A 23,465-nucleotide genomic window follows, 5' to 3' on the forward strand; every position below is an offset into this window, starting at 1 on the left:
AGTGTTTAAACTTATATACCTAAGCAAGGTCAGCCTATACCTTAGCAGCTCATGGCAGCTTGTAGGAAGGGGGCACCAGTGTTGTATAGTCATTATACATGGCAGATGAATAAAACACCTTGTAGGACCAGCATGTGAGTAATGCTGACTATACAATTTTCATAGTTGTTGGCCAAAAGTTAATTTACCCAACAGTTATCTCTCCCATCCCATGAACTTTCGGCTTGGCCAAACGTCGATATGCTGAGTGACCCCACTAGTGCGGGCTTATCCCTTTCAGAACAATGTTAATTCAACATGCTGACCATTCTGTCCAATGACAATGTGTGTTGGGGAAGTGTTGGGAGACTGCCAGTTGGCCATTCTAGTCAGTACCAATGGCCTTGAACATGGGGTGCAGGGGAACCAGAATTGGTAATGGTCATGACTGGGGATAAGCAAACCTTGAGCATGCTGGGGTTTATCTGAACCTGAGCATGTGAAATTTGAATACAGGTGGCTGAAGAAGTTAGATGCAGCTTTAGGGTAGAGATATCCATGTTTTCCAGGCCGCCTTACCCCTTTCATCCAGAAACAGCACCACTACTCTTGTGTGGGTTTTGCAGCTCCGTTCCATTTGAGTCAATAGAGCTGAATTGTAATACCACACAAAACTTGAGGGGGGCCCTGTTTTTGGACCAAGCATATATGCTTTTTCTTATCCTAGATAACCCCTTTAAGGCAACAACTAAGTCTTTTATAGTCCCAGAAACGGTAATAAGGTTTGGAGCCCTTTGTCATCTAAGCAGTCAGCTATCCCCCCCCCCCCCCTTGTGCTTTCCTTATAACCCTACTCGAGGCATTAAAGGGTTAGCACCATTAAAGTTTCTTCTATTATACGGGGGGGGGGGGGGGGGGAATCTTGTTTTAATAAACAAGGGGTTTAGTACAACATTTTTTTTTCTGTGTGTCATCTTTTTTTTCCCCCTCTCGTTCATCGTGTGTAAAATAATTGCAAGCTAGGTCTCGGGGCGGCACGACATGCCTGTTATTAGGATGGTTAATTTTCCATGACTAACCTCGTATTGTGACTAAGCAGGGATTTTCCCCAGAATTTGCCATGGCCGTTACTCCAAGCAGTCGGTAAAGCCGTCTGCCTTTCTTGGTGGTCAGAGAAGCTGAGACTTCTAAAACAGATGCATGGAGTTTAATGAGCATGTCTGGAACAAGGAGCGGCCTCCACACACAGCCATTAGGTTTTCCCCCTTCTAACACAGGGACATGGTTTGAACAAAGCCTGTAGATTTTTTTTTACCCTCTCGTGCATATGTTCTGCAAATCCAGTAACTATATAAATGTATTTTTAGAAAGCATGGTTATGTTTCCATCCTCTGCCGTCAGTCCAGTAGAAGAGAGTAATCGGAGGGAGACAGTTGCCGGGTGTTTAGTAGCAGGACAGCTCCATGTGCTTGGTTGTTAGGGAATGCATACCTAGCAACCAGACAAGATCAAGTGAACGGGGTTAAAGGAGTACTCTGGCACTGATAAAAAAAATCAATCAATCAATCATAAACATAGTTTTTACCATGCCTCGGAGTCTGTCTCCGTTTGAATTTCCCGCTGTTTGCCGGTCCCTGAAGCTCCAGTTGGTGTCTTCATTTTTTCTTCACTTCCTGGTTTGTGCTTTCCCATGATGCACTTTGTCTCCTGTGATGTCTAACTGACTCTGTAAAACTGTTAAATAGCTTACATCTTGTTCAGCCAATCAGAGCTGAGCGACCTGAGTCATCTGACAAGGGAGGCTGGCTTAACAGGGTTTAGACCTGCCTCCCTCTTGATGATGTCATTGTCACAAAATGGCTGCCACTGAGCAGCCTGGGGTCAACAGTCATTAGGTAAGAATGAGTTTACTTCACTTCCTGGTGGGGGATTGAGGGGGGAAAAGATAGGGAAGGGGGGCAGATAGGTGATTGAAGCATATTACAAAGTTATATAACTTTATAATGTGTTTCAATTACTGGAAAAAACCTTTTCGCTGGAGTACCCCTTTAACTGCCCTAAGTGCCGAGCCGTTTCTGGGAAAACAACAGACAGATCTTTTTTCCCTCATCCTAAGCTACCCCAATAGTGTTTGGGTAATCCTGACCTACCAACAGAGCAGTCTTTCCCATTGGGCAGGGTAGGCAGCTGCCCGGGGGCCCGTGATTCATTTACAGTCTGAACTGACTGTAAAACACTGACTCGCAATTCGCTCCTCTGTCTGTCAATGTCTTTTTTCTTTTATAAGAATGAGGCCACACACTACATTGCACGGATCTGTCTTCCCCCCCATCCCCCCCCCCCCAGCACTTACTAGAGGCTGCACTGAGCTTCACAAATCCCTACAACTAGAGGCCGACGGACCCACTCACTGCATGATTACATTATCATAATCATTATGTGTGCGCAGGGCCTCAAAAGTAGTGAGACAGTATATTGGCTAGGGGAGAAGTAGGGGTAAGTAGGTGGCTTCTGATGTGGCTGGGAAGGTGGGAGGGGTCGTAAGGTTGGGGGAAGAGAATTGGTCACCGGGGGGCCAAGTTCTCAGCTCTGGCCTGGAGTCCATAATGGGGTAAGGACGGTCCTGTCTGCCCTATCACAGTCCATCTGGCCCTCCGGCTGTTGCAAAACTACAACCAGCTTTAGAGTTGGCTATACTGGGACAATAGGAATTGTAGTTTTGTAACAAATGGAGGGCTACAGGTTTTACACTTGTGGGTACAGAGGAGTCCCTTGGCACCCAAGCACATCATTCATCATGTAGGTTACGAGCCTATGTGATTATTTAAGTTCTTCCCATTCACCCTCTCACTCACCCATCCCAATCCAGCACAGCTGCCACTCCACCATCTCCTGCTGGTCTCCTCTTTACCCCAGTTCCTGTGACATCACAAAATGTGCACACTCTAAGGTGGAACACCGATCTGCAGCTACCGATTGGATAAAGGGCGGTTTCTGTGTTTTGTGACTGGGGAATAGAGAAGTGCAGTGAGAGACCGTGAGCTACCCACCATTTTTTTTTTCCCTCAGGAAACCCCTTTAAAGGCGTATTTTAATGGGGGAAAAAACAAACGTTTTTAAATCAACTGGAGTCAGAAAATTATACAGATTTGTCAATTGCTTCTATGAAAAGTCTTCCAGTACTTATTAGCTGCTGTATGTCCTGCAGGAAGTGGTGTATTCTTTCCAGTCTGACACAGTGCTCTCTGCTGCCACCTCTGTGTGTGACAAGAACTGTTCAAAACAGGAAAGATTTTCTATGGGGATTTGCTACTCTAGTTTTAGATGTGAACCTACCCTAATACTTCAGGAGATAATGGTACCTAACAACACACCAAATTGGCTTTATGGTGAGAGGTTACAATGAGACGTTACCACCAAATAAGGCAGCAGATTATATTGCTGCAGGTCCCTGGATGATCTGAATCCGAAACCTCAATGTTTATTGTTCTGCTTGTCTTAAGGTTTTGTCTTCATAACCTTTCACTTGACTTGCTCAGGAGATGATGGTTGGCTTCCTGTACAAGAAGAAAGAATCTGTTGTTCCGGCAGGGAACACAATCTAAATGTAATGGGTTGGATTATACCATGAAATGTATCACTAAAAAGCTATGTCCAGGGAAATAAAGTTTTTTTTTTTACTTATTAGTCTAAACAGGTCAACGTTCTGCATTGCTTAATTTCTTCAAGCATACCATGATTTTTAATTTTTTTTTCTATTGTGTAGAGACACACAAAAAATTTATATCAATCTGAGTGTTCGAATCGCCACCAATCATGAGAACGAGCTGAAAGAAACACATACTTAGCGCATTCTCTTCTGACTCTGTTTCTCTTGACCAGGGCAGACTTATTATTTAAGCGGGCACTGTCATTACCAATAAATAATGGTAAACCACTATGGTTGGTGAAATACTACATATATATGGATATCTGAGGATAATATCATATTACAGAGGGATTTGGAGAAGCTGGAGGCTTGGGCAGAGAAATAGCAAATTAAGTTTAACATGGATAAATGTAAGGTTATGCATTTAAGCTGTTGAAATAATAATTACAGTTATGGCTAAATAATAAAACACTGGGTAACACTGCTACCGAAAAAGGACCTGGGAGTATTGGTGGACAGTAAACTCAACTTTAGTGATCAGTGCCAGGCAGCAGCTGCAAAGGCTAATAAAATAATGGGATGCATCATAAGAGGCCGAGATGCTAAAGATGAGAACATAGTTTTGCCTCTTTATAAATCATTGGTCAGACCACATATGGAATACTGTGTGCAGTTTTGGGCACCGGTATATAAGAAGGACACAGCTGAACTGGAGCGGGTGCAGAGGAGGGCGACAAAAGTTATTAAGGGAATGGGTGGGTTACAGTACCAGGACAGGTTATCAAGCTTGGGGTTATTTATTTTAGACAAAAAAGACGTCTTAGGAGCGATCTGATCACAGTGTACATATGTATGAATGGACAGTACAGTGATATTCCTAGTGGTCTTTTTACTCCTAGGTCTGTAACCATGACAAGGGGGCATCCTCTACATCTAGAGGAAAGAAGGTTTCACCATCAGCACGTGGATTCTTTACTGTAAGAGCAGTGAGACTATGGAACTCTCTGCCATATGATGTTGTCATGGCTGATTCATTATATAAGTACAAGGGAGGCCTGGATGCTTTTCTCTATAAATATAATATTACAAGTTATGGGCATTAGATTTCTGGTGATATGTTGATCCAGGGATTATTCTGATTGCTTTTGGAGTCGGGAAGTAGTTTTCTCCATGTGATGGGGCAATTGTTATCTGCCTCATAAGGGTTTTTGCCTTCCCCTGGATTAAGGCCGGGTTTACATATGTCCGGCGGTGCGGCGGCGTTTCCCTCCGGCGCAGGAGAAAAGCGCCAGAGGGAAACGCATCTTTGAACTGATCCCATTGTTTTCAATGGGATCGTTCAAAATGTGCGGCGGTGAACTAGTGGCCGCCGCATCGCCGGACCGTCGGTGCGTTAGGACGCATCTTGCAGCGTCCTGGCGGACCGCCGCTCCGGTGATGTGGCGCCGCACCAATTCAATCGAATTCAGGCAAATAGTAGCACAAAATAAACACATCTCTCCCCCTGTGTGCTCTCCCCCTCCCCTTTAGTCCCCACTTGGTCCCCCAGTAGTATATCGCCCCCCCCCTGTTTCTCCTCCAGTAGTATATAGCCCCCCTGTTGCCCCCCCAGTAATATTTAACTTCCCTGTGTGCTCTCCCCCAATTAGTATACAGCCTCCCTGTGCGCCCTCCCCCAATAGTATATAGCCCCCCATGTGCGCTCTCCCCCTCCCATATAGCCCCCCTGTGCGCTCTCCCCCTCCCATATAGCCCCCCTGTGCGCTCTCCCCCTCCCATATAGCCCCCCTGTGCGCTCTCCCCTTGTAGTATATAGCCCCCCTGTGAGCTGCCCCAATTAGTATATAGCCCCCGTGCACTCCCCCGCAAATCCCATTGAAAATGACAGGAAAACATACTGGGGAAAAAAATGTCAACTGATGAGAGCCACTTGTGACAACTGAAGGGAACTGATGGAAACTGATGGTTTTTAATGAAAAGAAGGATAGAAAAACTGATCACAACTGATGCATTTTTGGCATCAGTTGTGACATCAGTTGTGGTCAGTTTTTAGGCAAAAAACACAACTGATGCCAACTTATATATGTAAACCCAGCCTAATACAGTAGGGCTTCTGTAGGTTGAACCTGATGGACACTTGTCTTCTTTCAACCTTATTAACTATGTTACTATATATATGGGCCCTTGATAAAGCGAGGTACGCAAAACGTACATAGGGTAAGCGAGGTGGTAGGAAGCGGGAGAGATCCCACGCTGGGTCAGCAAGTACTTAGCACTTCCTCTAACTTGCTGCCTACAGCACTGAAAGACCATATGATTATTGCACTTTAGCTATGGTACTCTTGTGTCTCTTCTGGGACTATTGCCGCTCTGTTAATTTGTTTATATTTAGGTGCCCAGTGCCAGATAGTGATTGTATGGATTCTTTTTGTGCATGTACAGTGGTACCTTGGTTTTAGAGTAACTTGGACTGACAGCGTTTGCAAGAAGAGCTCACAGTTTTTAAAAATTGTGACTTGGTTTAAGAGCATTGCTTTGGTTTAAGAGCACCCTGTACTTGGTGGGATGGTGAGTCAGTGAGGGGCATGGTCTGCATAGTGGGGTCTTCAGCACTGTACTCTTAACCAGGGAGTCTCCCACAACTTCCGAATCGTAGCAGATCCACTTCAGGCTTTGGCTTGTATCAGGGGACAGGACTGTGGAGGTAATCTCTTCACAGCTGTAACCCCTCTCTCCCCAAAGTGCTCCTCTACTCTGCTCACATATGTCCTGCTCATTCCTTCACGCACCCTGCAGTCTCTGCAGCCCTTGTGTTTCCCTCCTTCTCCATTCCTGCTATAATGTGCCTGCACTCACACTCAGCTATACACACTGCTGCTATAATGTTCCTGCACTTACACTCAGCTATACACAGCTGTATAGAAATGTTTCTGTCACTGTCCTCCTGCACAGCTCTTTGAGTCTCACTTCCTGATTGGTCCATGCTGAACAAACCCCCCTTCCCCATTGCTGTCATGTGACCACACAGACCTCTGACAGCAGCCATGCTTCTCTATTCTATCCTGTTGTACTATGCTACTATATTATGGGGATCTGCAGTTCCATTATGAATCTACAAACTGCTGCTGATTTTTCAGGTTTATGCACTTAATATACATTATACACCACATGCTGATTGCTATATTGTACAGTAACTTATATTATTACATATTCAGCTGTTTCTAAATGTTTGTTTTATTTGTTTTACATGTTATTCAGAATTTAAAAAAAATCATTATTTTTAAGCTTTGGAACCAATTGTCTGCATTTCTATGATTTCTTATGGGAAAATTTGCTTTGGTTTAAGAGTGGATTCGGATTACAAGCACAGTTCCGGAACCAATTATGCTCGTAATCCAAGGCACCACTGTTGTGTATTATTATTAGTGTCTTCCCCCACCTTTCTTTCTCGGTTTAACTTTTCATAAAACCTTGTAAAAAGTAAGGATTGTTCAGGGCAGAAACCCCCTTTAATTTCCCATAAGTCTCACGCAGCAGACTTCTCTATGTCCGCTCATTTTCTTTAGCTTTTAAAAACAAGCAATAAAGCTGGGTACAATCTCAGGCGCTTCTCTGCCAGTCACACAATGATGGCCGGAGATGTGATTATAGTTAGTGCTGTTTAGTCTGTGGGTTTAATATTGGCTGAAACCTTCCCTGTTTTTGTGTTTTGTTTTTTTTTTGTGTTAAACAACCACTTGTTTACGGCTTCGTTTTTGCTTGTCCTTTGGTTGGGAGTAAATCAGCAAGGTCGCTGGTCCTTTTCTTAGTCCATTTTTGTTGTTTCTGTAACCATGCCCGGCAGTCACATGGACCTTCTCAGTGCCAAGTTTTCCTTTTGTGGTGAGTTCGGCTGTAGAGGTAAGAAATAAAGATAGCGGCTCTTAGCTTCTTCACACCATAGACCTTCATACGGGGAAACAGTAAGGAATGCAATTTAGGATGGGCTCACAGATCACAAATACATAGCTGTGCACTCATAACAAGATACTAAAAACTCTAGGTTACAACAACAAGAGGCAGAGCTAATGTAGTGTATTAACCCCTCGAATTACTTTGGTATTGGATGTAAAAGGGTTGTATATGTACGGATGTGTCACTTATACTCTCTAGGTTCCGTTAGAAAAGCGTATAAAAAGACCCCGCAACATATCATATTTACCTAATTTCGCTGCTTATAGTGTACTTTTTTAAGACCCCCCAGTCATTTTTACACCCACGCCTTTCATATACTCTTCGTCTCCTTCATTTTTTTTTTTTTCCACGGTTGGAAAGGTTTCGAGAATAGTTTACATTTTTTTTTCCTAGGCAAACCATACGTATGATGCATCAACAGGCTAGCTCATCGATCATTATTTGGCAGGATGCCGGCACCTGGCACCCCCACCCGATCAGCTGTGAATGGGGCCACAAGCAGTTGTCTCCATTCACTGTGTAGTGGTCGGACCTGGTTACTGCAGCTCGGCCGTCATTCACCTGAATGGGAGCTGAGCTGCAGTTATAGGTCACCGTTACTACACAGTGAACTGAGAGACAAACTGCTTCCACCCCCATTCAATGTCTTGTGCGGGTACTAAATAGCTGATTGATCGGGGTGTCGGGTATGAGCCAAGGATGCTTACTTGAGGCTTGTTTTTTTGTGTTGACATCAAACATGCCTTATACTTCATACAATATAGTCAGTCCATTCTGCAGAAACCTATTGATAGGTAAATTTTTTACAAATGTGTTTTGTAGAGATGAACAAACCTCAAGCAGACTTGGGTTCTTCCTGCTTTTGATTACCAGTGGCTAAAGAAGTTTGCTGCAGCCCTAGGGAGTCCTGAAAAGTTCCAGGCAGTCTTAGGGCTACATCCAACTTCTTCAGCTACTAGTAATCAAATGCAGAGCGTTTGGGTTCAGAAGACCCGAGGTTTGCTCATCTCTAGTGTTTGGCCAAGTTTTGCTTGGAAGAGTATTGTTTGGTACCAACATCACTTGTGCCTCGTATGTACTAGTGAAATATTTTTTCTGAGAGGCTGGTGGCAAGTATGGTTTATTGGGAAGTAACCACTGGCAGTGCTATATGTTATACACATTATACAGTGGGAGTATCTTGTGCGCCAGGAGTGTCGGATGACAGTATCCAAACATGGAAGGTCTGCTTGTTAATATTTAAAGGGACCCCTCTACACCTCTGTGGTGGTGTTATATCATATAGTGTATAAGTCAAAGTAATTGCGTGAACTACATGTATATGCACAAACAGTATGCAGTGGTCAAAAAAATCAGAATGTCCCAAAAATAGACCTATGACCGATCAACATACAGTAAAGGATTATCAGGCACTTGACAGCCTTACTTACGGCCTTGACAGATCTCTCCATTCTAATACTGACCTGGCAGCCCTGCCATGGCTTTTTATTTACCAAGGGTGGGCAAATATTCACCAACAACCATTTCAAGTGTCCATCGTTAGACTGGAATGTCTCCTCCGTGCTATCACTGCTGTATTACGTCTAATATGGCTACCACTTTAGTACAGGAAAGTGGATCCAAGTCATAGGGATTGAGTCTATCGAACGTAGGTTCTGAAGTCCATGGCACTTACTTTAATCCAGAAAATACAGTCTATAATCATAAGGAGAGAAGACAATATTGTATACCATAGAAAGAAAATTCTACCAATGCTTTGGTTGTACTGTGGACCTCAATAACACCAGTAATCTGTGGTTAGTTCCTGTGCGAAGAGATGCAGAAGGAGAAGAGTAACCTCTGATGAACGGGGATGTACCTGACAGTATACCTTACTCCATTGCGTCCTCTCCTACCACCCCTAGTAGGGTAGACCACTGAATACTGGTAGAGATGACCAAACAATGCTGATGTTCAGGTTTGTACGAACTCGAACCATCGGTATTTGACTCCCGCAGTCTTCCCGTTCCGTGGAGAAGGTGGAGACAACCCGAGTCCCACTTGGAAAACCAGGAATTCAATCTGGGCCATAGGTTGTATTGCTGTTTTCCAGGCGGGACTCGGGCTGTCTCCACCTTCCCCACGGAACGGGAAGTCTGCGGGACTCAAATATCGATGGTTCGAGTTCGTACGAACCTGAACATAAGCGCTGTTTGATCATCTCTAATTACTGATACAATCAAAGTCCAAAACATTGGCAAAGCCCCATAGTCCTCCTCATCTGCTGATAACCACAGGCGTTACTTTTCGAGAAAAGTTCTTGTAGTATCCAGAAGAGTAGTGGCCTCCAATCTTTAGCCTTTAAAACTTGTGACACCGCTGTATGACTCCTTCATGTCTTGATAGTCTGTCCCTGCCAGGTCATGTTGTGAGCTGAAAAGCCACAGGTTGGAGACCACTGCTGGTGAAGATAGTTACACGAATGTTATGTGCCGAACACCATTCAGTCTCCTGTGACTGCTGGCAATCAACGTAGGAAATTTTAGCTTTCTTTCCTCTTTCCTACAGAGATGGCAACCGTTTGCTTTTGGCATTGAATATTTTACTATTTCCTGTTTATTTTAATCTTAATTCAGGTTTAAATTACTTTCTTAGGATCCATTATTTTTACCTTAATGTTGTTGGTTTCAGTTCCCGGGTAGCTAAGTGCCCATCGCACTGGAACAAAAATAAATAGATTGTTTGAGAGTGCCTAGATCTGATTTCTGCCCAGTGCAGAGCGACCATGGGACTCGGTGATCTTCAGGAGAACTTCAGAATTTTTTCCGGAGCAGCGCTTCTACCTCATTACACCATTACTGGCCGAATCATAGTTAAAGAGCAGATTGGGTTTCTTCTGAGGATGACTTCCACTTTACTGCTTGAAAAAGACAGAACCAAATTTACTTTTGAAAATGTGCCAGAATTCTGGCTACAGTAACTGTCCGTATGTTTCTGAATACGTTTTATTGAACTTATTGGGAAAAAGGCCAAAAAAATGGTTTTCTTAGCCCAAAAATACCCACAAAGTCAGCCAGAAATCTGCCCCAAAACTTTTTTTTTTTAAAAAGGGCAAAAGAACCAAATTATTAAGAAAAAAAGTATTTTTTTATTTTCTAAATTATGTTTGCTAAAAAAAATTCTGCCAATAAATCAAAAACAATGGAGGGCCCCGCTGGTGTCACTGTGTGCTAACAATACTGTTGACAGCAAGGTTGGACTCTTAGGGAATGTCTTCCCCCACGCACCGTAAGGCTTGGCATGACTCTATACCAACATCCTGCGTTTTTTGTTCCCTGATTTTCCAGCTTCTGGCTCTGATCTTTACTTTTGGTTTTGGTATCACTCTGACTTTGTCCATGATGTCACCTTTCCTGGCTGGCTGCTCTGCTACTGACTTTGCTTGTGGTTCTGATTTTGTTTCTAATGTGCCTGTTAGGTTCTTATTTGCCGTGCTGACTTGTCCTATCCTTCCCTCTTCTGTACATAAGAATTAAACCATTGCCCTGTTGGGGACGAATACTCCAAATATGTATTTTTTGTTGATTTCCATCTTGGTGGTGATTTTTTACATTTTTTCAGTTTATTATGTAAGTTTTAAAACAATTCTGAAGTCATAGAGTTTTCATACTGACCACAAAGCATTCTAATCCACTGATACATGCTGTCCTGTAGAGAAATTGTTTCAGTAGTATCACCTTCATTATTATTATTACATTCAGGATTAGATTAGATAGATAGATTGATAGATCAGAACCGGGCTCTTCACAGCTCTCCTCTCTTGTATCCCTGCACAATGACTTCTGCACTGGTCATAGAGCTTGCCTAGAAATGTTTTTATAGGAATCCTCTCCAGTCCAGTTTCTTATATCTTATTCCTTTTATGTCAGCCATTGACAGATGAAGGAAGGATACTTACCTCTGTCCTGTCGGATTGCCAATCTTCTCATAGAGTCTGCCTCAGGTAAACTCTAAGTGCAGAGAGCTGATAATACTGATCAGTGCTATGCAATAGCATAACAGTGAGCAGTACAGGCAATCTATTGATTGCTTATACAAGTCCCCTAGTTTAAATCACTCCCTTTCCTATTTTATAAATAAAAATGTATAAAAAAAAAAGTTTTAAATAAATATATTTTGTATTGTAGTGTGTGGAATTGTCTGATATATTAAAATATGATAATATTGTTCCTGCACATAAATGAAAAAAAGATGTTTTTTAAGTAGATATCAGAAATAAAAAGTGATCAAAAATTTCCATTTACACGAATATGACGCAATAAAAAATTATAGATTGTGGCACCAAAAATATCTTAACCAGCCCTGTAGATAAAAAATAAAAGGGTTATGGTTTTTACAAGACAAGGAGGAACACTGCTTCAAAGTCACCTGGACCTTTGATCATGAAGGGGTTATGAAGATGCCTTAAAGCACAGGTGTCAAGCTTAGGCACTCCAGCTGTTCCAAAACTACAATTCCCATCATGCCTGGACAGCCAAATCTAAAGCTTTGGCTGTCCAGGGATGAAGGGAATTGTAGTTTTGCAACACCTGGAGGGTCTGAGTTTAACACCCCTGCTGTAAAGCATATCTTTAAAAGCTGTTACTATAATGTACAAATATAAAAATAATAACACATCTCCGTATCTTGCTCTAATTGGTAAAAAAAAAAATATAGAAATACGTCGGACAGTGGAAACAAGCCCTTGGTATTTTACCCTGATAGAAAATGTAATCTATAATCCAGGACGGTAGTTCCATAACTACCAGGGATCCTCTGATGAAGACTTTCTTCTCGGTGACATATCCCATTAGGCAGCAGTTTGACGGAAAAACTCCTTGACGTGACGGCTTAGACTTTGGATACATTTGCAGACACGTTCCAAGGACTGTATTCGCAGCCTATTCACAGATGCCGGCTCCTCGGTGATATGATAGCCTTGTAATGAATTTCCTTCTTAGCTTCGAGCACAAACCAATTATCTGTTACCATTTCAGTCGAATAAACGAGACTTTTAACACATTTCAAAAGTTTGATCTGCAACCAAATTCCAGTTGGACAAAGATAAAATATTGCTGCCTTTCCTTGTGGAAAAGCATGTAATACCATGGGACATTTGGAGCTGAATATTTGTCAGAAGATGTTACAGTTTATTTCAGAATAATCTGGCATCTGATCTCTGTCCAAATCAAACCCACATAAAAAACACAACTATATCCTGAATTCAAAAATCTAGGCCAGCCGGGGAGATGCAAAATAAATCATCTTCGAGACATTTTTTTTTCTTATGGTTGGTTCAGTTCCACGTAAATTTTTTTTTTACTTTTTATATTTCCTCCAAAAATATTTTATGGCTGTATAAAGCTAAAGGGGATTTGTAATCAGAAGTGACATATTTCTTAAATTGTATTTTTGTTATAAACTTATTTTTTGCTTATTTATTACATATAAAAGAAGTACGCTATAAAAATGCATTGACAAATTACAAAGAGCAAAAAATAAGCTGAGGTTCCTGTGTGTCTGCAGCTCACTCATGTAGGCTGGGACAATGTCAAAAGGAGTGGCGGATTAAATATACCCTGGGCCCGGATCCCCCCCCCCCCCCTCACTTACACACGTACTGATGTGGGATCCTACATTGCTTGCTTGCATCAGTGCGCCTGTGCCACCTCAGTAGCAGTGGTGCATGCGCAATATTTGTACGAGGAAAGGGGACATAGCAACCACAAGCTGCAGAGAGGCTTAGCAGGCCTAGACTCAGCCTCTTTGATCCCGCTGCCACCAGAATACAAGTCATTCTTTCTTCAAATAAAATCCCCCTATATTGTAGATGATGCCCTCTGTGCATCCCTATATGGTAGAAGACCTCCGCAGTGCAGTTCCCCCTAAAGTAGATAACCCCCTGTGCAGCCTCCCTGAATTAGATGGCCCCCTGTGTAGTCCCCCTATAGTAGATGGCCCCCTGTGTAGTTCCCCCTTAGTAGATTGCCACCTGTGTAGTCCCCCTATAGTAGATGCCCCCTGTGTAGTCCCCTTTTAGTAGCTGGTCCCCTTTGTAGCCCCCCCCTTTAGTAGATGGCCTTCCTTGCAGGCCCCCCAAATTAGATGGCCACATGACAGTAAATAATGAAGAAAAACAAAAAACTCACCTCCCACATGCCCCCCCATGTTGCTGCAGTTTTCCCGACTCACGCTCTCCTCTGCTGTCTTCTGTGCCAGAAGTCCTGCTCACCTGTCAGCGCTCCACAATTGACACTGACAGGCGGAAGGTACTTCTAGCTCAGGCAGTGTCTGTAACAGACAGAATAATAGAGCGCGTGTGGGAGAGCTGCTGCAATGGAGGGAGCGTGTGTGAGGTGGCTTTCCCTCCATTATTTATTGTCATCATGGGGCCCACATCACTCGGTGGTCTAATGGACCAATAACAAAATCAGACATGGGTGGTTTGGACGTCTGTGGGCTCTTGGTGGAAACTTGAGCCGCCCACATTATCATCCACCCCTGGTCAGCAGAGCCATCACATTATCAATAGAGTGATGGCAGCTCTATTGCTATTGCTAGCGGTTCATTTGTTAATGGCCAGGCTGGGATGACTTGGTCATACTTAACCCAGTTATCATACATTGTAATTATTATTTTTATTATTTATATAATTTATGTATATTATATTATTACATTATAACTTTTTTTTATTTACAGAGAGCTGAAAAACAAACCCGAAATATGGACTCTGCGCAGTACGCGGAATTCTGTGAAAGTCGTCAGCTAAGTTTTTGTAAGTGACATTTATGTTGTGGTTTACAATTCGTGTTTTCTTCGTTGTTTTTTTTTTTCTTTTTTAGTTTTAATAGTCTCACTGACCCAGATTTAGTAATAATTACACATGGCAACCTGTCATCCAGGCTTACAAGAACAGGACCACTTACAAGGACAGGACCACTTTATTCCAGAAATTCCACAATTTTTGTCCTCAGTTTAATTTACGATAGAGGATAACACAGACGCAGAAGCTGCGCCTGTGTCATCTGTGGCGGGTTCCAGCTATCAGTGATAGCCGGGGACCCACCGCAACTCTCAGCACCAGAGCCGCACATGACCGCAGCATCTTTAGGGCTCCAGACAGAGAATTTTCTCTCTACAGAGGAAGAATTCTCTGTCTGGTGTCCATCAAGGCTCTGCGAAGTTATCACAGATCCCTGATGATAGCCATGTAAACCTGCGGAGGCCACAAGATTGTGACAGCGGCAGGGGACAGTAGAAAGAGGGCAGACATAGGGACATCAGCTTATGGAATTATTATGATCCCATAAGCTGATGTCCAAAAACGACCTGGGCATTGATGCATCAATGACCCCCGGTTGTGAAAGGGTTACACAGCTGTGTAGGTGAAAAAATATGTTATAGCTCTTAGAAGTTGCCTACGTAGTTGTTGTCTTAATATGCTCTAATTTGTAATTTTTTTCTCCAAATTATCATATAAAACTGCTCTTTAAAATTCTCATTTCTATTTCCTATTAAATTTCTATTAACTTCAAATCCAGTAAATAAAAAGTTAAATAAATAATAATAATTTTAATATATATATATATATATATATATATATATATATATAATTAATATTATTACTATTATTTATTTAGCATCTTTGAATTCATATTAATTCAATATGGTCCTAGTAATATAGCTATGTCTATTCACTATTATTTTGTAATTTTTTCTTTGTATTTTATATTCTTTATGATTACTTCTATCTGTCTGATCTGCTTTAATGCCTACATGTTTCTAACCTTTGTTTTACTGTATTTTAATTACTTACAATTAGCGCTTTAAACATAAATAATAATAATTACGATCTTGGCTTATTTATCTGTCAGATTGCTCTGAGATGACCTTTATAGAGATCACAATAGCTGCGTCTGCTTATTACTCAGCACTTTAGTGGGAAACAATTCCTGTTTACAGCGCGCCTTCTCCCAGCTCATCCGAGTGTACGCAATGCTATAAATAACCCGTAATTATAGAATCAAGTAGAATCAAATTGCATATTGTCACAAGTATCCTCCAAATAACTGCCCTGAATAGACCCCCAATTTACAGCTTTATCTAATAACACGATGACGGCATGAGCTGCTTCCCACACACTTACTGCTAGGTTCCTAGAAATACATTGTGGGCAGGATTGTAATGGCTTTCAAATGAGTAAGGAACTGACCGAACCGTGGTGAAGTGACTAAGAGCACGGAAAGGTCACGGCAACAGTAGTAAAGAAAGGAACACATTAAACGTTGTCACATGACCAGGACAATCGAGCCTTTTTACTGACTTCAAAACAGTTTCTAGATAATGATTCAAAGGGAAAATAATATATGTTGTTTATTTCTTTTTGAAAATTAAAAAAAAAAAAAAAGTTTTATTCTAAATTTATTCCAACCCGTGGAGCTCAGCTGAATGGTAGCTGGTCGCATCTGCAAGACATTAAGTGACTGGTACTTGAGATCACAGTGATTCCAGTAAATGAGAGGCTTGCGATAAAGCCATTTTTAAAACTAAAAATTATAATCAAGGCTCCGTATAAATGTAAATAAAAAAACATAAAAAACCTCATAAAAGATTAAAAAACTGCTGAGCTGTGGAATGACAGAGGGCATCGAAATAACAGATGGGTCTGGTTTCATGTGTGTCCTTACGCTAGCCGTGTCATGTACTGTACATTGAGTCTCTTGGCCTCTATGTTGGAGATGGAGAGTTACCTGCACTTTATGTACCAGTTAGGAATACAACAGGGATTTTGAGTGGACGCCAGGGACCGATGGCAGCTGTGGTCTGCGTTACATGTCCACTCCACCACACACTAGCCACTATCCCATGTGAAACACGGGTAATTGTAGTGCACTAAGACAAAGGAACCGCCCTCGTTGACCACTGTCCGAAAGATGAAATCAGTATGGTGTAGTTGGGGGGGGGGGGGAAACTTTTTTACTTGACATTTATTATTAGAAAACAGGACCAAATAGATCAGAAATATTTCTTATACTTTGTAATAGACAATAAATAAAAAAGTTCAAAAAAGTTTTGAGTTAAAAAGAGAAAAATAGTCAACGACACAACAAAACCTTGACTCTAAAAATATGAGATTGTATTTACATTACCGGTTGGGCTTTCCTATGGTCTTTCTGTAAAGTTTGATGACAAGGGGAGCACAATCTGCAGCAGTGTTCTTGCTGTTTAAAGGAGAAGTCCGGCCAAAATAAATTTTTGATATGTTATTACTTATGGAAAGTTATACAAATTTTTAATGTGCATTAATTATGGGAAATGCACATATAGGGCTATTTCCTTTAATTTAGTAGATCAGGAAGTGTTAGAATTCTTTCAGATACAGTGACGTCACAACGAAAGGTGTAATTCCTATGGAGTGTCCAGCAGGGCTCGCTCTATATGTAGAAGTCTATGGGACTTTATTGTTTCTATGGATGTCTATAAAATAAAGTAATGTAATGTAGTGTACAGTATGCTTTATTGAATGAATACATCTATGGAATACTTTGGGGAGCAAGTGTCCTTGCTCCCCAAAGTATTGCATAAATGTATTCATTCAGTACATTCGGATATCGCAGTAAGGCCGCCGATCCGCCGCACTCCCACTGCCCGCCGATCCGTTGAACTCCCGCCGATCCGGACTTTATACACTGAACTACTGCTCCCATCATCTGCTCATAGTATGAGCAGGTGATGGGAGTAGTAGCTGGGTTATGGCTATCACTTGCCTGCCGCCAGGCGCAAGGGGGAGCCGCTCATCACACAGGAGCGCTCCCCCCTCCTCCTCCTTCCGGGATCCGGGGAACCTCCCCCCTATCCCAGGGCTGACTTCCCACCTGGCCGCCGCTCTTCCCCCACACATACCGGCTCCCGATGCTTCCTGGCCAGCACGTGTGGGAGAGGACGGTCAGTGCGGACACCAGGATGCATCGGGAGCCGGTATGTGTGGGGGTACAGCGGCGGCCAGGCGGGGAGTCAGCCCTGGGATAGGGGGGAGGTTCCCCGGATCCCGGAAGGATGAGGATGGGGGAGCGCTCCTGTGTGCTGAGCAGCTCCCCCCTGCGCCCGGCGGCAGGCAAGTGATAGCCATAACCCAGCTACTACTCCCATCACCTGCTCATACTATGAGCAGATGATGGGAGCAGTAGTTCAGTGTATATAGTCCGGATCGGCATGCGACGGATCGGCGGGCTTACTGTGATATCCTAATGTACTGATTGAACACATTTATGCAATACTTTGGGGAGCAAGGACACTTGCTCCCCAAAGTATTCCATAGATGTGTTCATTCAATAAAGCATACTGTACAATACATTACATTACTTTACATAGACATCCATAAAGTCCCATAGACTTCTACATAAAGAGCGAGCCCTGCTGGACACTCCATAGGAATTACACTGAGAGAATTCTAACACTTTCTAACACTTTCTACTAAATTAAGGGAAATAGCCCTATATGTGCATTTCCCATAATTAATGTACATTAAAAATTTGTATAACTTTCCATAAGTAATAACATATCAAAAATTAATTTTGGCTCGACTTCTCCTTTAAGTTACCAAAACCCTGGTAACGCCAATGGAGTCCATCATGGATGGCAGTATCCAATGGATCAGACATAGCTGCCATGGACTTTATATGAAAACAAACTATTGATGAGCTAACATCCCAATGTTCCGTTTAGACCCTGAACACGAACATAAAAAAAAAAAATGATTGTGATCGGTTTGTGTTCATGTTCGCCAAACATTCATGAACAAATAAGCACACAGTAGAAATGTACGTTTCGTTATACGCACATGCATACAGATTATCAAGCGAAAGTGTAAATTACGCAGTCGCATACGTTCCCCAGTTCAAAAATGTTCGAAAATGATCGTTATAACCATTCCAATCATTGAACAAAATTTTGGGGTCGACAAACAATTAGCGTCATGTTCGTACAAACATTTACGAACATGTTATGTCATCTCGTCACTAAAACGGATACTGACATTGAGTTATAATATGGCCTGTCTGGTTTCTGTAGGGATTTTAGTATTTTTGACGGAAGGAATAACTGTACCTGTCAAAAATACGAAACAAAAAAACAGCATTGCCAGCAGAGTCTGCATACATGTGCAATGAATAAGATGATTGTTATATAAAAATAAATGTCATAATATATTATAGTATGGAAATCCTTTAAAGCTATAAAATAGACAATTATATTTTGTTCATCAGGATTTATCTGCAACAGTCTAAATTTAAATACCATATATGCTGTTAGCTAAACTGTAAAAAAAACAGGTAAAAAAAAGTCTTTTTAAAAAAACATTTCCCGTATGTCTGGCCATGTTCTTTTCAAAAAGAATGTGTTTTTTGATGTTAAAAAAAAATTCAAGAGTTTTTTTTTATTCAAAAAATTAAAAAAGTAAAAAGTTTTTTTTTTTTTTTTTTAAACGACATAGTATACAGTATATAAGATAAATATAACAAGGAATCATATAATTTTTTATAATATTTACCAAATTAGCCGATATATAAAAAATGTGACTGGAGTATAACAGAGGTTAATGTGTAAAATAAATTCTTTAGTTTGTAAGGACTTTTATAATGTAATATGTATCTCATTTAAATTAACATTTTTTTTAGCAATTTATCTAATATTTTTTTTCTTAACACATATATATATATATATATATATATATATATATATACATTACAATTGATCTCACTACTGACTTATCATTGATGTTGAATGCTCATTGATTATTTCAGACTTAGAATCTTCAGCCTTACATAATGGCGCTGCACGTTTTCACATTACAGTACGGCTGCTGGTTTATTGGGGCCGACATTAAGTGACCCAGACTTACCACTGATGTTAGCACCCAATTAATATGAATGGTCTGCTTCACACCTGTTGTGCGAGGCAGTAAATGTTCTTTTACACTGTTTTGTGCCTTTGCGCCATACACTGCAGCCTTCTTTAAAGAAATGAACACTTTTGGATCATCCTTCTGTTTTTAACCTGGTAGTAAAAGAAAAAAAAAATCTGGGTAAAAGATCTCCAATACCTTTGAGTGTAAAGAAGGATACACCCAATTGAGTCCTCATTCACTCATTCATTTATAGTTTTTCATTATGTTGTTGGCAACCTGCAAAAAATGTGTCCGTATTGCATCAGGACTCTGTATTTTTTTGCGGATCCTCCAAAAATGGGAAGGTGATAGTTAAATTAAGGTGATCTGTATCTTTTGTGGACATAACAGACGTTTCTTCAGTAAAAATTACGGATGCTCCCATAGACATCTATGGCAGGACATGTCCTTTTTTTATGGCACAAATTGCAGATCCATAAAACTGCAAACAGCGTGAGCAGCCCAATAGAGATCAATATTCCCTAAATTTGCAATTGTCAGATTAATTTACGGAATGTGTAAATAAGGCCTTCACCTCCATAATCCCCATTGTAGAAATGGAATCCTTAATGGTTTGTATATTTGTAAATTTGCATAGGATTAGGAGTCCAAGATATAGAACATGTATATAGTTTTGTATTGTTTTGCTTATTAAATTGAAAAAAAAAACACAGCGCTTACTAAGACATGTGCAATGTAACCCAACAGCTAAGAAGGCGTCCAAATTCCGAGACTGGCTGGACTGCAGCAGCATGGAGATTAAGCCAAACGCTGTGGCCATGGAGATACTCGCTTATCTGGCCTATGAAACTGTGGCACAGGTACCTAAAGTAATAGAATAAACAATAAATACATAAAGATATATATTTGATATATTATCGTATTTTTGTTGTCAGTTCATGGTTTATTTAAAGCGAATCTGTACCTAACTCCACCCCCAAGAACTGTTACCGTTGAATAGTTGGCTTTAATCCATGACCTGTCCAGGCTGTTTGGCTGCTAATGTTGTTATCTTCCCAAACAACCTCTTTGAATTCATCAGCGCAGTGTTAAAAGGACAGGGCCTAGAGTGTCTGTGCCCTAGTTGTGCCTCTCAGGTCTTCCTCCATGTCCTCCTATCAAGAGATGCCACACTTTGGCGCTGGTTTGCAACGGTACGTCAGCTGAATTGGGACAAAGTTGCTTGAGAGAAGGAGGGCATGGAGGAATACTGGAAGGGGAGACATGACTTGTGCGAAAGAGTGTGGAGGAAGACTGGAGCAGGAGGCATCATTTGAGGGCGTGGCAAAGGGATCTTTGAGGTGCTGCAGGCCTACGGCACGGGGATTCTAGGCCCCACCCCTCTGACACAATGACAATGGATTGAAAGATGTTTTTAAAAATAATGACAGCAGCCAAACAGATCTCAGAACTGGTGATGGGTTAAAGCCAGTTATCCAACAGTACCAGTGGTTTGGAGGGGGGAGTTTGGGTACAGATTTGCTTTATAGGCAATTTCCATTATTTTAGGGCAGTGTTGTTAAGGAGAAACAATAGACCAGGGCTTCCCTGTCATAGTCATTGACTCAAAATTGGTCACAATGTCAATCCCACGGGTGTTTACAAGGCTTAAGCCCCTATTACACGAGGCGATATTGAGGAGCTTAAGAGCGCTGTCAGTGCTCGTTTGCTCCTCGTTCCCTGCTCTCTGCCAACACTATTCCACATGTCGGCAGCGAGCTGGTGAGAGCCCGGGGGGCAGCGGATAGGTGCGGGGGGACTGCCCCGGTGATCGCTAGATCGTCCGGGAAGCCCATAAAGGATAGCGACAGTCTCCTATTCCACAGAGTGACGGCAGCAGATTGTTGCTATCCTGGTCGTTCGACAGCAATAGAGATGAGCGAACCTGGAGCATGCTCTAGTCCATCTGAACCCGAACGTCATTTGATTAGCGGTGGCTGCTGAAGTTGGATAAAGCCCTAAGGCTATGTGGAAAACATGGATATAGTCATTGGCTGTATCCATGTTTTCCAGACAACCTTAGAGCTTTATCCAAGTTCAGCAGCCGCCACTAATCAAATGGCAATTGTTTGGGTTCGGATTGACTCGAACCCGAACCCGGTTCGCTCATCTCAGCAACGATCAGCCGACATCGTTCATTTCGGATGATCGTTGTCTTCAATTACACTAGACGATTATCGGCCAAATGCGGCCGATAATCGTTTAGTGTAATAGGGCCTTTAGTTTTCAGTGGTGTTTTCAGCTGGTTTGGTGGCAAGGTGATAATGGGGGAACATAGATTTTTTGATTTTCGACTTGATCTTGTTTGGTCTATTGCTATCTCCCCTCTATCCTGAGTTTGCATGTTTATTTCATTCGGCAGAGTCACTGTGGTCCTTGAAATTCTAAGATTGGGCATCCTAAAATCCATTCCCATCCGATTTTTGGCCAAACCATTAAAATTTGACAAATATCTTTTGCCAGATAACCACTTAATTTGTTAGTTTTAACAAAAATGTAGAAACCATTAACTTCTTGAATGGATTGGGCAACATTATAAGAAGATAGGTAAGATAGATATTTCCCTGGAAAACTATAGATCATTACTATAGAACATTCAGAATTTTAGCAATGGAATAATTTTGAAAAATAAAATTTCCAAGCTCTTCACAGCCAATGAAGACTATTGGGAAGATGAGATCTACTTTAGTTATGGGTAGGATGAAATAGGTTGAGATTTTTTATTGGTTGGTTACCTTCAATATCTTTGGTTCTAGTTAGTAGATCTGGCTCTTCTCGTGAAGCAAGATATGTCTCCCAAGACCAGTGACCCATTCTCCCACGCCATGTCTGCTGCCTACATACAGAGTCATAATCCTTCAGAGGTGAGCCACATACAATGTCTACCTACTCCTCAGTATTTATATTATAGTTTGATGGTAACTTAAAGTGTTTCTTGTATAAGGTACTCTTCCAGAATCAGCCGGGAAAGAGCAATCCTGACACGCCAGAAAACACTCCACCTGCCACACCAAATCCCCCATCAACTGGTGCCCAACATATGGGAAAGAACCAGCCTGGGTCTCTTGGCAATGGCTCGCAAACACCTGACTCTGCCAAGACAAAACAACGTAAAAGGAAGAAGGTAAGAAAGACAAATGCCAAAAAACATGTCCCCTCTAGAACAACGATGGAGAACCTTCAGCCCTCCAGCTGTTGCAAAACTACAATTCCCATCATGCCCGGACAGCCGTTGGCTGTCCAGGCATGATGGGAGTTGTAGTTTTGCAGCAGCTGGAGGGCCGAAAGTTCTCCATCCCTGCTCTAGAACTACTTATTTGCTCTAAAGTCGCGTAGAATGGTATTCTCCCCCAACATGGTAGAGGAAGGACGGTCAACATACAGATAGAACGCTAGTAACGATAGAAAAAAATTACAATGTATCCCACATTTTTTTTCATATTGACATAAACACCCACCCAGTCTATGACAGTGATAACTAATTCCATCTGTGAATTACACAAGATTCCCATCTGTTGACCAGAACCCTGCAAGATTTCGAACCTGGGACGTCAGCCATTGGGGCACAGATGTGCTCTGGTCATTACCACAACCTGATGATTAATCTCGATCATGGTGAACCAAATGTTCCTGCCGCTGCCTACTCTTCCTCTTGTGGAAAGATAATAGCTGTGACATACTGGCATCTATATACGGTTCTTTCTGGGATACTATTTTGGGTATATAGACATGTGTATGTACATTTTATTTTTAATATTAAAATCTAGTAGAGGTGTGACACCTTGGAATTTACTGTTAACCTTTCTTAATGTATGTATACTATGACGGTCATTAGAAGATGACTGGGGTCACTATTTGTTTATATGGCAGTCTGATGTGGGTCTGTAGGGTAGCATAATTTGTATACTTTACAGTGGTATG

General features: G+C 41.7%; 1 protein-coding gene across 11 annotated transcripts in view; it reads left to right on the forward strand.

The window, feature by feature from the left end:
- The window catches only part of SUPT3H (SPT3 homolog, SAGA and STAGA complex component), a 389,270-nt gene that overhangs the window by 301,925 nt on the left and 63,880 nt on the right, over positions 1-23,465 (forward strand). For all 11 annotated transcript variants that reach the window (XM_069975873.1, XM_069975874.1, XM_069975875.1 and 8 more), the window contains 4 exons: positions 14,300-14,375; positions 20,253-20,365; positions 22,301-22,408; positions 22,489-22,668. In XM_069975873.1, coding sequence (XP_069831974.1) covers positions 14,300-14,375; positions 20,253-20,365; positions 22,301-22,408; positions 22,489-22,668 — 477 coding nt within the window. The remainder of the gene's footprint in view (positions 1-14,299; positions 14,376-20,252; positions 20,366-22,300; positions 22,409-22,488; positions 22,669-23,465) is intronic.

The sequence above is a fragment of the Dendropsophus ebraccatus genome, chromosome 6 (assembly GCF_027789765.1).
Source record: "Dendropsophus ebraccatus isolate aDenEbr1 chromosome 6, aDenEbr1.pat, whole genome shotgun sequence".
Classification (NCBI taxonomy): domain Eukaryota; kingdom Metazoa; phylum Chordata; class Amphibia; order Anura; family Hylidae; genus Dendropsophus; species Dendropsophus ebraccatus.